The following is a 17,307-nucleotide window of genomic DNA, read 5'->3' as shown; positions in this document are numbered from 1 at the left end:
ACCCCTGCAGATGCCCGTTCTTATCAGATCAAACCTACGAGCACGACACACAAAACAGTCGACGCGCGTTGCATTAGCCCTGCAGTATGCAGCAAGCTCTCCCAATCCTGCTCCGTACTCGAACGCCAGGCCACACGTATCTTGGCAAATCCAAATCCCGTCTCCCTCTACTAACTGTTCCACTGCGCGCCCTTGCCGGCAAAATCGCTCTTGGCCGACTTGGTCGGCTTCTGCTGGGCCGCCTCGTGTCGCCGCAGCTCGTCGGGCACCTTGGAGATGGAGCTCTTGGAGATCATCTGCTTCAGGTCGTACAGCACGTCTGAGTCTTCGCCGCCGAGGAAGGTGATGGCCACGCCGCTCTTGCCGGCACGGCCGGTACGTCCGATGCGGTGCGTGTACTGCTCCACGCTTGTGGCCATGTTGAAGTTGATCACCAGCGACACGTCCGCGACGTCGATACCGCGGCCCGCCAGATCCGTCGCCACCAGCACGTCCGCCTTGCCCTGCCGAAGCGCCTGCAGCGCCGCTTCGCGCTGGTCCTGTGTCTTGCTGCCGTGCAGCGTCACCGTTGTGAAGCCCATCTGCCGCACATCCTTGGCCACCATCTCGCAGTTGCGCTTGATGTTGACAAACACGATGATCGGCGCCGCAAATTGCCCCGACTGCAGAATCTCCTGCAGCCGCTTCTTGCGCCGGTCTTCGCCCGACACAAACTCCACCCGCTGCTCCACCGTTTCCACCGCCTCGCCCACGTTGCCGATCGTCACGATCGCTGGCCGTCGCAGATATCGCTTCGCAATTTTCTCCACCACCGGCGGCATCGTCGCCGTGTACATCATCGTCTCGCGGTACCGGATCTTGCCCCCCAGGTACTGCGTCATCGCCCGCGCATCCTCTGCCTCGTCCGTGTCTGGCTTCTCGTTCGCCGTCGGCATCGCGTCCAGGATCTTGTTCAGCGGGTCTTCGAACCCGAGGTCGATCATCCGGTCCGCCTCGTCCATGATCACGTAGCAGCACTGTGACAGCACCAGTAGCCGCCGCTCGATGCAGTCCACCAGACGACCGGGCGTCGCCACCACGATCTCCGCCCCGTTGCGCAGCGCGTAAGCCTGTTCCTCCAGCGAGTGTCCTCCCACGATGCTGACGACTGTGTAGCCGAACGGCGTGGCAAACTTGCGCGCCTCGCTCTCGATCTGCTGCGCCAGCTCTCGCGTCGGCGCCAGGATCAGCGCGTACGGCCCGTCGTTCTTCGAGATCTCGTCCAGCGGCGGCAGCTCCTTGATGTACACCAGCAGCGGCAGCAGGAATGCCGCCGTCTTGCCGGAACCCGTGACGGCTACGCCGATCAGATCGCGGCCCTGCAGTGCGATCGGGATCGCCGCCCGCTGAATCGGCGTCGGCTCCGTGTAGCCAACCGCTTCCACCACGTCCAGCAGCCTTGGCGGCAGTGGAGACTCGCGCCAATTTCGCATCGGATCCGGGATCGAGCCGCCGCGTGTCGCGATGCCAAAGTCCTCCTTGAAGATCCGCCAGTCTCGCTCCCGCATCTCGTCTAGCTTCTTCTCCGACCAGTGCTTCATGTTCCGCAGCGATCGATTCCGGAAGTCGCGGCTGCGGTAGTAGTCGTCCATGATCTGTCGTGCTCGCTCCTCGCCCTGCTCCTTGTCCGTCTTCCTGACGTAGTTTGCGTTCTTCAGCGCCTCCATCTCGAACTGCTCCTCCCGGTGGTCGACGTTGAACATGTTCTTGCTCGTCAGCCGCGGAATGTATTGCTTGTCGGCGTCCATCCGTGCCTTTTCGTCTGCAAGGTTGCGCGTGTCCTCTTCATCGTCCCAGCCAAACTTGAACTCTTGCGCGCCACGCCGCCGCTTCTTCTTCACCGTGAACGTGCTCTTCGAACGGTCTGGTCCCAGGTAGCGCTCCCGCATCCGATCAAACTCCACCTGCTCCTGCGGCGTTCGCCTCTCCTCGTCTCTGTCGCGCTTTCGGTTGTTGCCCTTGCCGTCGGCGAAGTCGCCTCGCTTGATCGCCGACAGCTCCCTGCGCCACTCTCGCGCACGCGCTGCATCCTGTTCTTCTTTGAGCCGCTTCTCTCGTTCCTCCTTCTCTAGCTTCTCCTGTTCTAGCCGCTCCCTCTCTTTCTTAGGCACCCACTTGAACTTCGGCTGCTGGTCTGCCGACAGACTGGTCTTGGCCGCCGTCGTCGTGCTGGCTGCATCAGCGGTGGCTGGCGCAGTCACGATCTCGGATGTTGGCGTCAGTGTCGACGTCTCCGTCTTTTCCTTCTTCTTCTTCTTCTTCTTGTCTTTGTTGCCTATGGATATGGAGTTCAGCATGCCCATTCCATCGTCGTCGTCGAGCAGGTCCGGATCCATAGCCGACTGAAGCGCAGGCGACGCCACGTGAGAGCTGACGAGTCGAAAAGGACGAGAAAGATCGTGCTATGTCGCAGGCTTGAGTCGAGAAGAAAGCGGTGATAATCCCAAATTGGGAAGATGGGAGAAGAAGCTGACCGTTTCGTACTCAGAAGGAAACAACTTGGGTGCAGTGGACCCACTAAAATTTCTCTTACTGGAGCAACTGCCTCGCTCGTTTTGTAAGTACTTCGTACAGTAATCCTAATTTTCATCGGAAAGCGGAAGAAGACCACTTTGCACACCTCAACGGCAACCCATCAGCCAATTGCTTCCCAATCCCGCTGCGGCCGACGACACACTGACGATGGCATCGCCGGCAACCGGTTCTCCCTCGGGGTACATTCAGCTCGCCAAGACACTGCCGCCACGGCTGCTGCAGTTTCTTGCGCGATATCCACCCGCCGCACTGCAGCCGACGACGACTTCGGGCGATGCTGCAGCGCACACGTCGACGGGCTACCAGCAGGACACGCCCAATCCTTTCAAGTCCATGAAGCACCCGGTCACGGGCCGCTGGCACGACCCCGTCTACTCGCTCCGGCGACAGGCCGAGCTGGCCAAGATGGCGCGGGACCACGGCGTGGCCGAGCTGCTGCCGGAGTCGAGCAAGAGCCCGGAGGAGCGGCTGCGACGGCGCATCGAGCTGGGTGTGCGGGTCAAGGGCACCGGTGTCGGCCAGCGCGTCAAGGGCCACCAGCACGAGCGCCACCTCGTCGCCAAGTACGTCCTCTTCCGGCGATTGCCGCTTTGTCCTCGTTTGTGCGTGCTCGCTCTGCTGACCGGCCCCCCTCTAGGATGGAGGAACGGAGAAAGGCGATGCTCAACATGCCCAAGCTCATCCGGGAATGGAAACAGGTGCGCTGCTGGAATGCTGCGGCTGTGTCTCTGTCAGGAGACGGCGGGATCAGAACTGCCATTGCTAACACAAGTCCCCTCGAAAATAGGTCGGAAAGAAGAACTGGACACGGTACCCCAGCTGATCTCATCAATCAAAATATCCGGTTTTCCTCGCTTGCATCGTCTCATGGCACTAAGCTGGTTGATCCCCAGCTCTGCGGTGTTGACCAGCCTGTTGGCTTTCTAAGCCACTTCCTTCAAGCTGTACAAATTTACGTCCAAATACTATGTATGACTACTAGAAAATATGAACAAATTCCTTCACTGAGAGACATTTTGGCCACAGAACGTAGCCGAAATGCTAGCCGTTCTCGTAGGGTCCATTACGGTCTGACATGCCATGTGTTGAGGTCTATGCGAAGAACGAGAGAAGCATCTGTCAGTATGCAGTCCAATATATATCATGTAAATGCCATTACATATCAAGGTGTTGTTAGAGGTTGCTGTGTAATCGCGCACGTGATCGTCTACAATTGGATTTTTAGTCATTTGCAACACACCACGACAAGAGCGAACGAGAAAATGGAAGTCTTTCTATTATAGCATTCGAGAAAACGAGAGAAAGACATTGTGACCTCGAATCCTCTTTCTCCCTCTTCAGCCCAGAATGGCAGCCGGGACGGCAGTCGGCTGTCCGTCCCACTATGTGGTCCTCGGCCTCCAGCCGCACATGCTGAACGACAGAGGTAGCACGAGCGCCCAGACAAAGGCAGCGGGAGCTTCTGTTGCCATAGTCCGGCAGGCGTACCGCCGCTCCCTGCTGCGCCACCACCCCGACAGGCGGTCGGCAGCACGACCGACCCAGGGCAGCAGTGCCTTTACGGTCGACCAGATCACCGAGGCATGGGCCGTGCTGTCGGACCCGGCACGGCGATGGGCATACGACCGCGAGCTGGAGGCGGCGAGGCACGGCATTGCCATCGCCATCGGGGGTGCCGGTAAGAAGAACGATGGCGGCACCGGCACCATGACCGGCATGGAGGCCGTCGATCTGGACGACCTCGCCTTTGACGACGCGGCCGGCCAGTGGTTTCGCGGCTGTCGGTGTGGCAACGAGCGAGGGTTCGTCTTCGGCGAGGCCGACCTGGAAGAAGAGGCGGCCGCGGCCGAGGCAGAGTCTGCAGCAGGAGGCTTAGGGCTGTCGGCCTCGACCCAGACTACGGCGGCCGAACTGCTGGTCGGGTGTCAGGACTGCAGCCTGTGGCTGTGGGTGCACTTTGCCGTCGTCACAGACGACGACACCGAAGGCTAGACTGTGCCGTGACAGCGCGTATGTTTCGTTTGCATACAGCGACGGAGCTCGATTTCCAGTGCACAAAGCAGCATATAAACGGAGGGGAAATACTTGGAGACTTGGCGCACTGGTTTCGTGTTTTGGACGTCTGCAGTTCTCTATAGCCAGTTGTTGTATTGTAGGATCTAGCCCTTCTACGCGATGACAAGGAAACGAAAGCAAAGCCGCAGGATAAGAAAGAGAAAATAAGTCAGCTACAGACACACCGGTTTCGCAACGAGGACTCCCATATGCCCTCCAAATCTCAAACCTCTTCGTCCTCACCCCTTCTGGGACAGGCGGCAGAACAGTGACATCAAGATAGACAACGTCTGGGGAGAAAAAACTAGGTGGATCTGCATCTCTAAACAGATTGTCTTCTGATTTTATATTTGTTTCTGATGGGGAACGAAAAGGAGAAAGGGCAAAAGGGGGGTGAAGTGGAGGGAATGTAATATCTTGCATAGCATATATTAAAACATGCAGACGAGAATCTTTATTCTCTTTCCGGAAGAAAAAAGTAAGGAAATCCCTTCCTTCACTTCCTTCGTGGACACACGCACACTCCGTAGACACCATCCAGGTTTCCGCCGGGGATTTCAACAGCCAAAAAAGAGAGATCAACCGATCGCCAGGCTAGGCCAAAGCGCAAGCCAAGAAAATCACGAGGAGTCGCTTCTGTTTGTTTTGTTTACTCGGCGGCCTTCGGCTCCTCCTCAGCAGGGGCAGCGGCCTCCTCGGCCTTTGCCTCCTCCTGGGGAGCAGCCTCGGCAGCAGGTGCGGCGTGCTCGGCCTCAGATGACGTCCAGAGAGTCTGTATGCATCAGTATCTGCTGTCCAGCTGCGGGGCAGAGAGGGGTTGAACATGGGGAAAAACTCACGAGGTTATCGCGCAGGAGCTGCATGATGAGGGTCGAGTCCTTGTAGCTCTCCTCGCTCAGTGTGTCAAGTTCTGTGATGGGAGCACATTAGCGTCATGATCCACAAGACAGACGGGATTCTGCTAGACGTACCGGCAATGGCGTCGTCGAATGCCTGCTTGGCCAGGTGGCAAGCCTGGTCCGGAGCGTTGAGGATCTCGTAGTAGAAGACCGAGAAGTTGAGGGCCAGACCCAGCCGGATGGGGTGGGTAGGCGGCAGCTCGGTTTGCGCAACCTCTGTGGCAGCCTTGTACGCCTCCAGAGACTTGTCGGCGGAGTCCTTGCGCTTGTCGCCAACGGCAAACTCGGCGAGGTAGCGGTGGTAGTCACCCTTCCTGCAGGCGGCTGTCAGTCATTTGGCCATGGCCGCGGACAGCAACGGGTGGTGAACATGATGCGCTTACATCTTGTGGTAGAACACCTTGGACTCGCCGGTCTTGGCAGAGGGGATCAGGTGGTCGTCAAGGACCTTGAGGATGTCTTCGCAGATGTTGGCGAGCTCGAGCTCGATCTTCTGGCGGTACTCCTTGATGAGGGTAACCTGGGCGGTGTTGCCCTTGGACTCCTCCTTCTGCTCAATGGAAGTGACGATTCTCCACGACGCGCGGCGTGCGCCGATGACGTTCTTGTAAGCGACGGAGAGCAGGTTGCGCTCCTCGACGGTCAGGTCCTGGTCTTTGGAAGCGACAATCTTCATGTTGTCGACCATTTCTGCAGAAGAGGGGAGAAGAGAAGCCACGCGTCAGTATTGCTCGTCGCTGCGGCATCGAAACGACCGTCGTATGAGGAAAATAAATACCTTCGTAGCGCTCGGCCTGCTCGGCGAGCTTCGCGAGGTAGACGGCATCTTCGTGACCCATTATGGCGGATTAAAAACTGTAGGTGCGACAACAAAGAAAGCAGTCGGTCAGCGATACGTTTTGACAGGATGATAGGCAAACAGAATTGCGAAATGCGGCAGCGATAAACAAGCGCGTCCGGTCTCGTGCAAGAGAAGCGACAATGGCAGATGGAGATGCTTGGAGAGATAAAACAGACGACGGACGAGATGTCGGTGCTGATGCAGGGAGAGAAGGAGCCGAAGACAGCGAGCCAGACAGGATTGAGTGAAAAAGGAGGCTCTCCCCGCTTCTTTTCGCCGATGCGGTGGGGTCTGCGCAGAATGGCACTAAGATTGAGCAAGCAGAGCCAGAGCCAGGCAGCATCAGAAGCATAGCAACCACGCAACGAAGAGCCCACAGCACTGGCAGGATTGCATCGCTACGAATGCGTCCTGCACAGGGGGCTTTTCGCAGACGATGGCCAGTATCAGCGATGGGCAACGCGCCTAGAACGAAGCGGCTTGGCGATGGCCTTTGGGGGTGTTGCTTGTCATTGGCAACGTGGGGAGGCCGAGGACGTTTGACCGGGCGGAAAAGCTGTGTTCTGCTCTCCTGCTGCCATCTGCATCATCTGTCTGGACTCGCCGTCTGTGACTTCTCTGCGTCCGCAACCCTGTTTCGCCGTTTTTGTTCTCCTTGTTCTTTTGTCTTCCACTCGATTCTCTTGCACGAAGCTGGAGGTCGAAGGAGGGAGGGGTGACGGTCTAAGTAAATCATGGCGGAAAAAATCGTGCGTACCTTTGTGTTTTGAAAGGAAAAAAAGTCGGTATTGCGGCTTGTTCGTGGAAAATGTTGGGTTTATGGGTTGATAGAGGGGAAAAGCTTGGAGGAATTGTGTTGTTTGTTGACGCGATTCGGAGTAGGAGAAAAAGGGAAAGGGGAGTAGCTGGTTTTGAGGGGGAATAACAGAACACCCCAGGTGAGGCGACACTTTTTTCAGCGGGCAGTTTCGGGCGGTTTCACTGGCTCAGGTATGCCTGGAATTAATGGTGGGGAGCCGATAGGCGTTCGTACCTATACATAGATGCAATGGATTGCGGGCCGTACGCGTTGGTATTAGGGACATATTGGCTACATCACAGCGTTCTCCTGGACACGGAGGGCTGAACGGCGTGTAGAACGGCCTGAACGAGGCGTCATGTGACCGTGATTATGGAGGGATCCGTCTAGAATTGCGAGAGGCAGGCGGACCAAATTGAAAGGGAGGGGGGCAAGCGGGGCGAGCAGGCGTAGTGGCTGTGCTTGGACACCCAGACCAACAAAAAGCAAATAGCCAGTGGGGGAGGCAAATTGTCCCGTACACCTGATGAAGAGCCGGAGGCAGATGGGCGATAACGTCACTTGTGCCAATCCTAATAGAACTCGTTCGTGTCGGAAGAGATGGTTGAGTACGAATACGGGGTCGGCGCCTGCAGTAGCCCACGCTGTGGCCGTCTGCGATGCACCAACTCGTACGGCGTGCAGCCGCGCGCATGGCAGCCAGTTTTCGTCGAATGCCATCGAGATGTCAGCCGGCTGCCAGGAGCGTTGGCCCGCATCCCCGTCCGGCGAGCATGTAGACGGAGACGGAGCACAACGTTTCGATCACGTGACATGCTTCCGTAGCGACAGATCACCTGTCCCGATGGCCGGCGAGATCACCCGTTTGCAGACTGCTGCTGCACGGAACGAGTGCGCGTGAGGGCCAGGCTCGCGTGGCGATGGAACAGGGTAGAACAGAAAGGGTCGAGAGAAGTCACGGCTAGCTGAGAATATCATGATCCGGAGCATTTTTCTGCCCTACAGGCCAGCTTGTGTGTCGCTATGCCTTCGGCTGATGACGGAGCTTTTAGGTCAGTAGCACCCCACAGCTCCAGAGGCCCCCCCCCCTTCTCTCTCCGTCCGACCGCCTGTACGACCGTTTCTGGTCGGTCCAATCGCGCGTGATTTTTCCATCCTTTCTTTTCCGCCTCCCAGGAAGCACTTAATCCACAGATCCATCTTTTTTTCCATCCTCCCGTCCTCACTTCTTCTTCCCCCCGACTTCAATTGCTACCCAAGCAGAAAAGACAACGACTCTCAACATGCTCCACACACTTCCCATCACCGTCCGCCCGATGGTTCTGCGCCCTGTCAGCCGCACCTTTGCCACATCGGCTATCCGCATGGCTGCCGGCGACACCGGTGCTCCCCCCAAGACGGGCCAGGCGTAAGTCGGACACAATGCATCGCAAGGCGTCGTGCCATTGCCATTGCCATTGCTGCGCCCCGCTGACCTCTTTTGTCTCTCTCTAGTGATGCCTTCCAGAAGCGCGAGCGCGCGTCGGAGGACTATGCCATTCGGCAGCGCGAGAAGCAGAAGCTCCTAGAGCTGAAGCAGAAGCTGGCCGAGCAGCAGGCACACCTGAACGCACTGGCTGACCATATGTTTGTGCTGCCCGAGCGTCCTCCCAAGGCCTCTGCCTAGCCGCGTCCTGCTTTTGCTAACCTGGAGACGTTTTCTGTTATAGTGACGAGCTTACCAAAGACTCTAAATAAGCTTCTTTTTTTCGCATGTGCTGCGCCGGCAGAATCGGAACCATGTCAAAATCGTGAATACGAGCAAGAAGGACATATATTCGGATTGCCAGGATCTCCAGGTGGCTTAGTCTCAATGGCCAATGGCCCCACGGTCGAGGAAGTGGCAGGAAACAGCCTTGTTTAGTCCTAGTTGCAAATGAGGCCGAGCAATGCCGTTTCTTCCATCTTCCCTTGAGCGGTTTGGTAGATGTATATCAGACCGATTGAATAAAACAAACAAATGAACAAAACCGAGGCCGAATTTTCCTAGGTTGAGCAATTACACTGTCCCTCTACCAACTGAAATCAAAAGTCCTCAATTCCCTCCTCATGCAGAGCAAACAGGAAAGCGCAAGACGTGGCAAAATGAGCATAAAAAGGAAGCACAAAAGAGGCATACATCCATACATGCTCTTGCGCTGGTACGTTCGTTTCATCGCCGTCCTGCAAACGACCGGTAGAAGCTCGCGGCTGCGTCGTTCTCCAGGCCGCCGTACTGTCCGCCCAGGCTGCTCTCTGCCTTCTTTGCCGCTGCCACCTTGCTCTGCAGTGCTGCCGCGTTCGTGTCGATCCACTGCAGCTGGCTCAGGTGGCCGTTGAGGACACGGACAATTTGGCTCAGCTGCACGAGAAAAAATAGCGGTTAGCTTGCCATTCGAAAGGGCGTGCTTTCGTAGAGTACTTACCGGGTCATCCGTCTTGCCCGTCTTGCTGAGGCTGCCGGAGATGCCGTTGATCTCTTTAATCATCTTGGTCATATCCTTGCTCATGTCCTCCATCCGGTCAATCAGCCGCTCAGCCAGCTTGTACGTGCGCTCACGCTCCTGGTCCGGGCCCGTGAGCTGCTCGCCCGGACCGCTGCTCTGTCGGCTGAGCAGCTCTTCGGCCTCCCGCTCGTAGCGATCCAGCCAAGCGGCCAGCTCGTCCTGCTGGCTCTCTACCGACTGCAGCTGGCGGTCGATCTCGTTGCTGGCCCTCTCAGCCTCGTACGTCTCCAGATAGAGCTTCTGGATCTTCTCGCCGTTCTCGACCAGCTTCTGGTCCCATTCCTTCACCTTGGCAGCCTGCGCCTGGAACTCTTTCTGGTGCTTGTCCAGATCCGTCGCCCACCGGCTGATGATCTCGTCCATGGTTCGGTTCTTCAACCGGGCCAGCTGTGAAGTGGGACCGGCCGTCGAGCTGCTGGTCGTCGATGGCGCAGCCGTGGCCGTTGTACCGGTAGCAGTAGCTCCGGCAGGCTTGGCAGAGCTTGTGGCAACGGTGGGCGTGGGTGGTACTGCCGGCTTCGACGGAAACAAGCTCGATGTAGTCGTGGCTGGCGCAGCTGTAGCTGCCGGCTTCGTCTGGAAGAGGCTCGGGGTCGACGCGGCCGATGTGGTCGCGGCAGCAGCAGGCTTGACGCCGAATAAGCTGGCAGAAGCAGGTGCAGCAGACGCGGCCGGTGCAGTGGTAGATGGTGTGGCCGAGGCTCCTCCCAGTCCGCCGAACAGTCCTCCAGCCGTGGCTGATGCCGGTGTTGAGGAGGCGGGCTTGGCACCACCGAACAGCCCGCTCGCAGGAGTAGCAGTCGTGGGCGTCAGAGATGGCGCAGCCGTAGTCGAAGCAGTGGTTGCGGGCTTCGCGCCAAACAGGCTACCAGAAGCAGCAGGAGCCGATGCCCCCGAGAACAGGCTGGGGGTAGAGGAAGCTGCTGCCGGGGTGGTAGTGGTGGGCGTAGCTGCGGACGAGAACAAGCTGCCGGCCGGTTTGGCTGCGGTTGTGGGGGTGTTGGAGAAGAGTGACCCGGCAGCAGTGGGCGCCGTTGCAGCCGGCTGGGCGGGAGTGGAGGAGGGAAACAGGCTTGGCTTGGCAGTCTGGCTACCGAACAGGCCACCGCCAGCCGAAGAACCGGCGCCGCTTGCCGGCGCTGCTGAGGAACCGCTGCCGAACAGAGCCCCTCCTGCGGGCTTGGTAAAGGGAGGTGCACCAGCAGGCGTGGTCGAGCCGAGGCCGCTGAAGAGCGGCTTTGCGGGCGTCATTGCGGTCGCGCCGGCAGTCGAGAACAGGCCGCCGGAAGCAGTGGTTGTTGTCGGGGCGGTCGTGTTCGCGATGCCAGGTGCCGCGGCACTTCCACTGCCAAATAGCGGCGTGCTGCTCGCACCGGCCGTAGTTGCACCAAAGAGACTTTTGGGCGCCGTCCCGGCCGAGGTCGCAGCGGCAGCCGAGCCAAAGTTCAGGCCGGTCGAAGGAGTCGTGGAGCCTGTGGCAGCACCTCCAAAGAGACCACCACTGGGAGCTGGGGTGGTACTGCCACCACCAAACAAGCCACCCGGTTTGGCCGCCTGGGATGTGGGTGTTGCACCGAGATTTCCAAATAGGCTGCCTGCGGTCGCTGCGGGTTTGCTGGCAGTTGCTCCGGGCCCAGATGTCGGTGTAGAGGAGTTGCCAAAGGAGAAGGAAGGGGTGTTGCCAAAGGAAAAAGAAGGGGTACCGCTGGTGGTGGTCGTGGCCGGGGTGGCCGACCCAGCGGTCGACTGGCTGCCAAAGCTAAAAGACATTTTTCCAGTGGCCCTGTCAAAGGAAATTGAGGTAGCGTAGAGAAAGGACGTCGCCCTGAGCGAGCTGAGCGTCGAGGTGTCGTGATATGGACTATGGGGCGCGAGCTGGTTCAAGACAGATTAGCATGGGCAAACTAATGTCGGGTAATAGAAGCAGTGAGCAGGATCGTCTGACAAGCGTCGAGATCGCAATCTTACATTGAGGGGGATGACTAGGAATAATGTCACGACAAAAGAGGAGCTGCAGAGAGAGCTGCCTAGCAACGATAGAAATTTGAGATGCTAAAAAATTAAAGATATAAACGCGACCGACAGCAGCTTTGGGAAGCGCGCGAGTTGGTGTAGCGAGCCCCACATTGGAGAATGATGACATAAGCATAGGAAGATCTAGAGCGAAGTGGGTGGCATTAAGGCCAAAGTTGGGATTCAAGAGGGCGGCGATTTGCATTTGGATACAGCCTAGCCTGCAGACAGCTTTAAGAGAAGACAGAAAGAGAAGACAGAACAAAAAACAGGACAGAAATCAGGACAGAAAACAAAAACAGAAAACAGAAACAGAACTACACTGGCTGCACTGGAAGAGAGCGAGATCCGTGTCCTGGTGGCTGGCCCATCGTCCTTTTTTCTCTCTTGTCGTTCCGGGTAGCAGCCATGTCGAAGCGGCGGGACAGTCTTCTGCCACCGGCGAAGACGCACACGGAAGACCCGGGCGCGCACGATCTCGGTGCGTCTGTCGGGCCCCTTGTGCTTGTTGCTCGCACGAGCGAGACAGCGCTGACCGCCTGCAGAAACGGACGACGAGCACTTTTCGGACGCCCAATCGGTGCCGGCCGGCTCGCCGCACAGCTCGCCCATCCCGACGACGCGAGTGGAAAAGGTCAGCGACGAGCCGTCGTACGGCGAGGTGCCGGGCACGGAGGCGTATCGGCTGCGCGAGGGTGACGCTCTGCCCGACGAGATCACGATTCTGGCCAACAAGGGCGAGGACAGCACGGTCGGGAGGCCCGTGTCGCAGCACGGACTCGTGCCGACGACCGTGTTGGAGGAAGCGACGGATGACGCAGGGGCAAAGGCCCCTGAAGGGAAGACGCACCACCAGGAAGACCCTGCGCCAGACCTGGTGGTAAAGGCTGATGGCAGAGTGGAAGTCGGAGCAGGCACTACTGGTACGAAAGAGTAGACGGACACGTGTGAATCGGCTTTCCTTGATCTTCCTGTCTCCTCCTCTTCTATGTTCTCTCATTCATTGTGTCGCCCGACCACGGTTATATTGACAGGTGTCCCGTAGATGAACCAATATCACAAATCGTGACCCATCCTGCTTCCCGGCGACAGTCGTCTTCCAGCAGTGTACAGCAAAAAGAGATGCAGGAGGATGCTGGGACAGGGTCCACACCAGATGCAGCTGTCGACAAGGAAGACGACGATTTCGGCGACGACTTTGACGATTTTGAGGAGGGCGTCGAAGATGGTGGAGACGACGACGATTTCGGCGACTTTGACAGCGGCTTCCCAGAGCCAGCAGCACAGGAGCCCGAAACGAGAGCATTGGGGTCAGCAGCAGCAGCGTCACAGCCGCCACCGCTGTCGTTTCCCGTGCCAGATTTCGGGGGTCTCGACGGGGAAGAGGTGCTGCGAGCTGCGGCGCCGTACGTGAACGGGCTCTACGCGGCAGACGATGGCAGCAGCAGGCTTGCGCTGCCGGCGCTGGGCAGCTCGGTCTTTCTGACGCCGCGGAGCGCATCGCTGTGGTCGCAGCTGGTGGCGCCGCCGCCGCTGCAGCCGCCGGACTGGATTCGCAGCCGGATCCGTCGCCTCTTTCTCGTCAGCCTGGGCGTGCCCGTAGACCTGGACGAGATCCTGCCGGCGTCCAAGCAGAAGAAGCTGGTGCTGCCGTCGCTGTCGGTGCGTCGCGACTCGCCGCGGACATCGACCGACAGCCGAGGCGGCAATGGCAGCGGCAGCGGTGTCGCACGGCTCAAACAGCCTGGCGCTAACACGTCCAACACGAGCGTCGACTCACAGGGCCGGCCGGCAGCCAACACGTCACGAAAGCGCAAGGGCCCACCACCACCGCCCGCGCTCGACCTCGTGGCGGCTGAGCAGCTCTGCGCGACCACGGACGAGGCACTCGACGGCATGACCGACGACGAGCTGCGTGGCCACCTGGACCGGCTGCAGGCGCTCGAGCTGACGGCCAGGGCCGTGCTCGACTTCTGGACCAAGCGCACGGACGAGAAGATTGGCGACCGCGAAGCCTTTGAGGGCGTCATCGAGAACCTGGTGGCACACGCCCGCAAGACGCGCAAGTAGGCAGCACAGAGGCGCACGGAGAGGCACGGTATTGAACGACATTGCACATGTACAAATAATGTAGGCCGTATGGACCATCTGTGTATCCTTCCTGCTTCGTATCTGGTTCTAGCCGATAAATCATAAGCATCGCTTTTTGTTCCCATCTGTCTCGACAGGAACGCGAGGGAAGAGGGTATGTTGCCCTCCTTTCTACCCGTACTCGTATCAACAACATCTCAAGGCAACGTCGGCTCGAGCGTGACGCCACTGCTTCGTTAGCAGAGATTCCTAGACAGGAAAGGCAGGACAGAAACTCACGCCGTGATGGTGGCCCAGCCGATCAGCCGCCAGTGCTTCTCGATGCGCCGGCTCAGTGCCACCTTCTCGCCAATGTTTGTGCAGGTGGGGCTGGTCAGGACCAGCTTGGCCGCATCGTTCTTGATGGCGGCGACCTTGGCGCCGGTCGAGGTGGAGCCAATGTTGACCATGATGGCCTCGTTCTTGGCCAGCTTCTCGACCTTGGCCTGCTTGCCGTCGGCGGTACGCACGCCCAGCAGGCGGCGCAGCAGGTAAAAGTTCACCTCGATCTCGCTGTAGATGTCGGGCAGGCGGCCCTTGAGGCCGAGCACGAAGCCGACCAGCCGATCGGCACGGCAGAGTGTCGGGTCGATGTGGGTGCCGACGCCGATGAGGCCGCCCGGCACGGCGTACTTGAGGTCGTTGGACTCGGAGTTGAGCGAGACGATGCGGCTGAAGATGGGCGTGCAGTGCAGGTTGCCGGCCTCGTCGCGCGTCACCAGGCCGGGCCGGATCTCGATCTCGTCGCCGAGCTTGATCACGCCGTGCAGAATGCTGCCGCCGGCCACGCCGCCCTTGAGGTCCTCGATCTCGGCACCCGGCTTGTTCACGTCGAACGAGCGGATCACAATCATCTGCGGGTCCGTCGAGAAGTCGCGCGGCGGCACTGGAATCGTGTTGACGAGGCAGTCCAGCACGGCGTCAATGTTGATCTTGAGCTGCGCCGAGATCGGCACGATCGGCGACTTGGCCGCCACCGTGCCGCGGATGAACTTGAGAATCGACTCGTAGTGCTGCTGCGCCGTCTCCTCGCGCATCAGGTCTACCTTGTTCTGCAGGATCACCACCTTGTCCAGGTTCATGATCTGGATCGCCGCCAGATGCTCCGACGTCTGTGGCTGCGGACACGTCTCGTTGCCTGCGATCAGAAGTAGCGCCCCGTCCATCACTGCGGCGCCCGACAGCATCGTGCTCATCAGGATATCGTGGCCGGGGCAGTCGACAAACCTGTCTGGTTAGCACAGATGGAATCGATCCAAAACGCAAAGACAAACAAGAAAACCCACGAGACGTGACGCAGCAGACGGTACGTCCCCCCACAGCCCTCGCGCTCACACGGCGGGTCCACCTCCTTGTCGCTCTTGTAGCTGCGGTAGCACGTCGGCCGTGGACACGCCTTGTTGTCGCACTTGTAGATCTTGGCATTGGCATAGCCCAGCTTAATCGTGATGTTGCGGATCAGCTCGTTCTTGAACCGAATCGTCTGCACACCCGAAATCGCCTTGACCACCGTCGACTTGCCGTGCGCCACATGGCCGATCGTCCCGATGTTGATCGTCGCTTGCCGCGCGATAATCTCTGGCGTCAGCGGCGTCAGCTTGCTCACGTCCAGATCCTTGGGATCCGTCTGTGGTGGCAGCGGCGGCTTCACCACTGCCGGCTCCACTGCCACCTCTCCGCCCTTCTTCAGCGCCGACTTCAGCGGCTTCTCGTCGATATCGCCGTCCGACACGTCCTGTGGCTCCAGTATGGGCGAATCCGGGCCTGAATCCGAACCGGACTCGATGTCGTCGTGGTCGTACTTGTCTGCCATGATGCTGATCTTCGGATTCTCTGTATCGTCCGGATGGCCTTCCTGTTCCCGCTTCGTCAGAGCCACGCTAGAACAGTACCAGGACCTTGGTGGGTCGCCAAAAGTAAACCTACAAAAAATATCGGTTTCCGAAATGGCTCTCGTGATATCAAATACGTGTATTATTTTTCGCGGACAAGGTTAAAATTTCGTGTGCATCGCCAATGGTGGGGTTGGCAGGCGAAGATGACTCACACTAACCCAATCTGGTAGATAAGATAGTGTGTCCAAATTCTAAAATTGCCTTGTGATGTCGCTGGTAGTTTGGGCGATGGCGTTCGAGCGAGTCTTTTAGTTGTCCTATTAATGGTTCGTATCTGCAACAAACAGTCAGAATAGAGTTGTAAAAATGAATCTGTTCTTGCTTCTTGTATTGCTCCAAGTGACAATGTACGATTCACAGACTAAGCTGGGCCTCGAGAAATGTTACTTGAAAAGGTACTCAGTTCCATTTTTGAGGAAGAAAGCCATTTTTTCTGACTGGTCTTCATCTTGGTGTGCACAGAAACTCGCCGGAATTGTCTAGAATATCACCATACCACGATTGCACCTGTGAAAGAAGCTGGTATCTGCTATTAGGTAGCGGCTAACTAATGATTCCCTACGTGCCCTCCTCGCTGGCTTATGTGATATCAACAGGGAAGTTATTAAATGTACAGTTCCTGTTAGGGTTTGCAGCTTCAGTCAAGATCTATCCGTAATTCTACTTTTCAGCTGCATCCACCACACTTCAACTTTGCTCCTTAGTCATCACAATACACATTACTTGCTTTAGGCGAGATGGCGATTATTAGTTTAAAAGCCCCAACCCCTACGTTATTAGACAGATTGGTATAAATCAACAGACAGATCACCAGGTTCCAAGTTGAAGCCTATACTGATGAGTGATCCCTAAAGAACGTTTGGTGCAGACTCTAGATCGATTCGTTCTTTCCTGTTTGATGTAAGATATCTTACATAGTAGGAACCAAATGGAGACCTGGAATCTGATACAGACTAATTTTATTCGTTCTTTCCAATACATCCGCTCGACTCTGTACAAGACGTCCTTCCTGAGGCCGCCTTACTTCCGGCTATCATTATGACAAAGGCAATAGGTTCTTCCTACCCAGACATTAAGTACTCCTCCAAAGGTATAGCATTGAATACTAGAGGACCTGACAATCCCGCCACCTACATTACATGATTTTCAACAAAGACGGAATAGTTGGCCTGGTCATGTGCCTGCGCTCACGAGACAGGACGCAGTGCTTAATCCGTAAATTCAGAGAGGCCTACTTCTTACGACGGCCTTAAAAACCCTGCCGACGACTTTCGATGTTATTCTTCGCTTAACGATTCCTTCTCTTGTGCCCAGGGCAAAGAACAAGATGTTGCCACAGCACCAGTTGCGCAGATACTGACATCGAGCACTTTTCGGCCTGAAGATTTTTAACGGTCCTGCGCCTCGACGGCAGGTAGCGTCATATGTTTTATTGCAGAGGCTGCGATAAAAGGAAAAAGTTGGGACCAATCATTCATCTGTAATGGTACAGTGCTATGGTGAAAGTCCAATGTGACCGGCTGTCTCCGGAGTAGGATTGTCGAAAACAACCTGACGTGAGATAACATCCCTCCCA

The 17,307-nt window shown here is 57.5% G+C and overlaps 8 protein-coding genes across 8 annotated transcripts; 4 read left to right on the top strand and 4 right to left on the bottom strand.

Annotated features, from left to right (window-relative positions):
• Positions 1-170: 170 nt before the first annotated feature.
• CMQ_8125 (dead deah box DNA helicase) lies at positions 171-2,375 on the bottom strand (the record flags this gene model as incomplete). Its single annotated transcript, XM_014315666.1, has 1 exon — positions 171-2,375. One exon carries the CDS (start codon positions 2,373-2,375, stop codon positions 171-173), a length of 2,205 nt encoding a protein of 734 aa, XP_014171141.1.
• Positions 2,376-2,721: 346 nt separating this feature from the next.
• On the top strand, positions 2,722-3,397 carry CMQ_8229 (60S ribosomal protein; the record flags this gene model as incomplete). Its single annotated transcript, XM_014315770.1, has 3 exons — positions 2,722-3,137; positions 3,212-3,272; positions 3,362-3,397. 3 exons carry the CDS (start codon positions 2,722-2,724, stop codon positions 3,395-3,397), a joined length of 513 nt encoding a protein of 170 aa, XP_014171245.1.
• A 524-nt stretch (positions 3,398-3,921) lies between these two features.
• CMQ_8146 (heat shock protein DNAj) lies at positions 3,922-4,566 on the top strand (the record flags this gene model as incomplete). Its single annotated transcript, XM_014315687.1, has 1 exon — positions 3,922-4,566. The coding sequence occupies one exon, from the start codon at positions 3,922-3,924 to the stop codon at positions 4,564-4,566; it is 645 nt and encodes a 214-aa protein (XP_014171162.1).
• A 712-nt stretch (positions 4,567-5,278) lies between these two features.
• Positions 5,279-6,367, bottom strand: CMQ_8061 (14-3-3 family protein; the record flags this gene model as incomplete). Its single annotated transcript, XM_014315602.1, has 5 exons — positions 5,279-5,401; positions 5,469-5,539; positions 5,601-5,842; positions 5,912-6,218; positions 6,307-6,367. The coding sequence occupies 5 exons, from the start codon at positions 6,365-6,367 to the stop codon at positions 5,279-5,281; spliced, it is 804 nt and encodes a 267-aa protein (XP_014171077.1).
• A 2,084-nt stretch (positions 6,368-8,451) lies between these two features.
• On the top strand, positions 8,452-8,834 carry CMQ_8086 (uncharacterized protein; the record flags this gene model as incomplete). Its single annotated transcript, XM_014315627.1, has 2 exons — positions 8,452-8,576; positions 8,663-8,834. 2 exons carry the CDS (start codon positions 8,452-8,454, stop codon positions 8,832-8,834), a joined length of 297 nt encoding a protein of 98 aa, XP_014171102.1.
• Positions 8,835-9,359: 525 nt separating this feature from the next.
• On the bottom strand, positions 9,360-11,463 carry CMQ_8153 (nucleoporin; the record flags this gene model as incomplete). The annotated part of the gene is made up of 2 exons (XM_014315694.1): positions 9,360-9,548; positions 9,613-11,463. The coding sequence occupies 2 exons, from the start codon at positions 11,461-11,463 to the stop codon at positions 9,360-9,362; spliced, it is 2,040 nt and encodes a 679-aa protein (XP_014171169.1).
• Positions 11,464-12,114: 651 nt separating this feature from the next.
• CMQ_8203 (uncharacterized protein) lies at positions 12,115-13,776 on the top strand (the record flags this gene model as incomplete). Its single annotated transcript, XM_014315744.1, has 3 exons — positions 12,115-12,187; positions 12,252-12,629; positions 12,980-13,776. The coding sequence occupies 3 exons, from the start codon at positions 12,115-12,117 to the stop codon at positions 13,774-13,776; spliced, it is 1,248 nt and encodes a 415-aa protein (XP_014171219.1).
• Positions 13,777-13,994: 218 nt separating this feature from the next.
• On the bottom strand, positions 13,995-15,649 carry CMQ_8224 (translation initiation factor ef-2 gamma; the record flags this gene model as incomplete). The annotated part of the gene is made up of 3 exons (XM_014315765.1): positions 13,995-14,025; positions 14,077-15,063; positions 15,123-15,649. 3 exons carry the CDS (start codon positions 15,647-15,649, stop codon positions 13,995-13,997), a joined length of 1,545 nt encoding a protein of 514 aa, XP_014171240.1.
• Positions 15,650-17,307: the final 1,658 nt, after the last annotated feature.

This window comes from Grosmannia clavigera, assembly GCF_000143105.1.
Source record: "Grosmannia clavigera kw1407 unplaced genomic scaffold GCSC_161, whole genome shotgun sequence".
In the NCBI taxonomy this organism is placed as follows: domain Eukaryota; kingdom Fungi; phylum Ascomycota; class Sordariomycetes; order Ophiostomatales; family Ophiostomataceae; genus Leptographium; species Leptographium clavigerum.
This window is presented reverse-complemented; position numbering and strand designations above follow the sequence as displayed.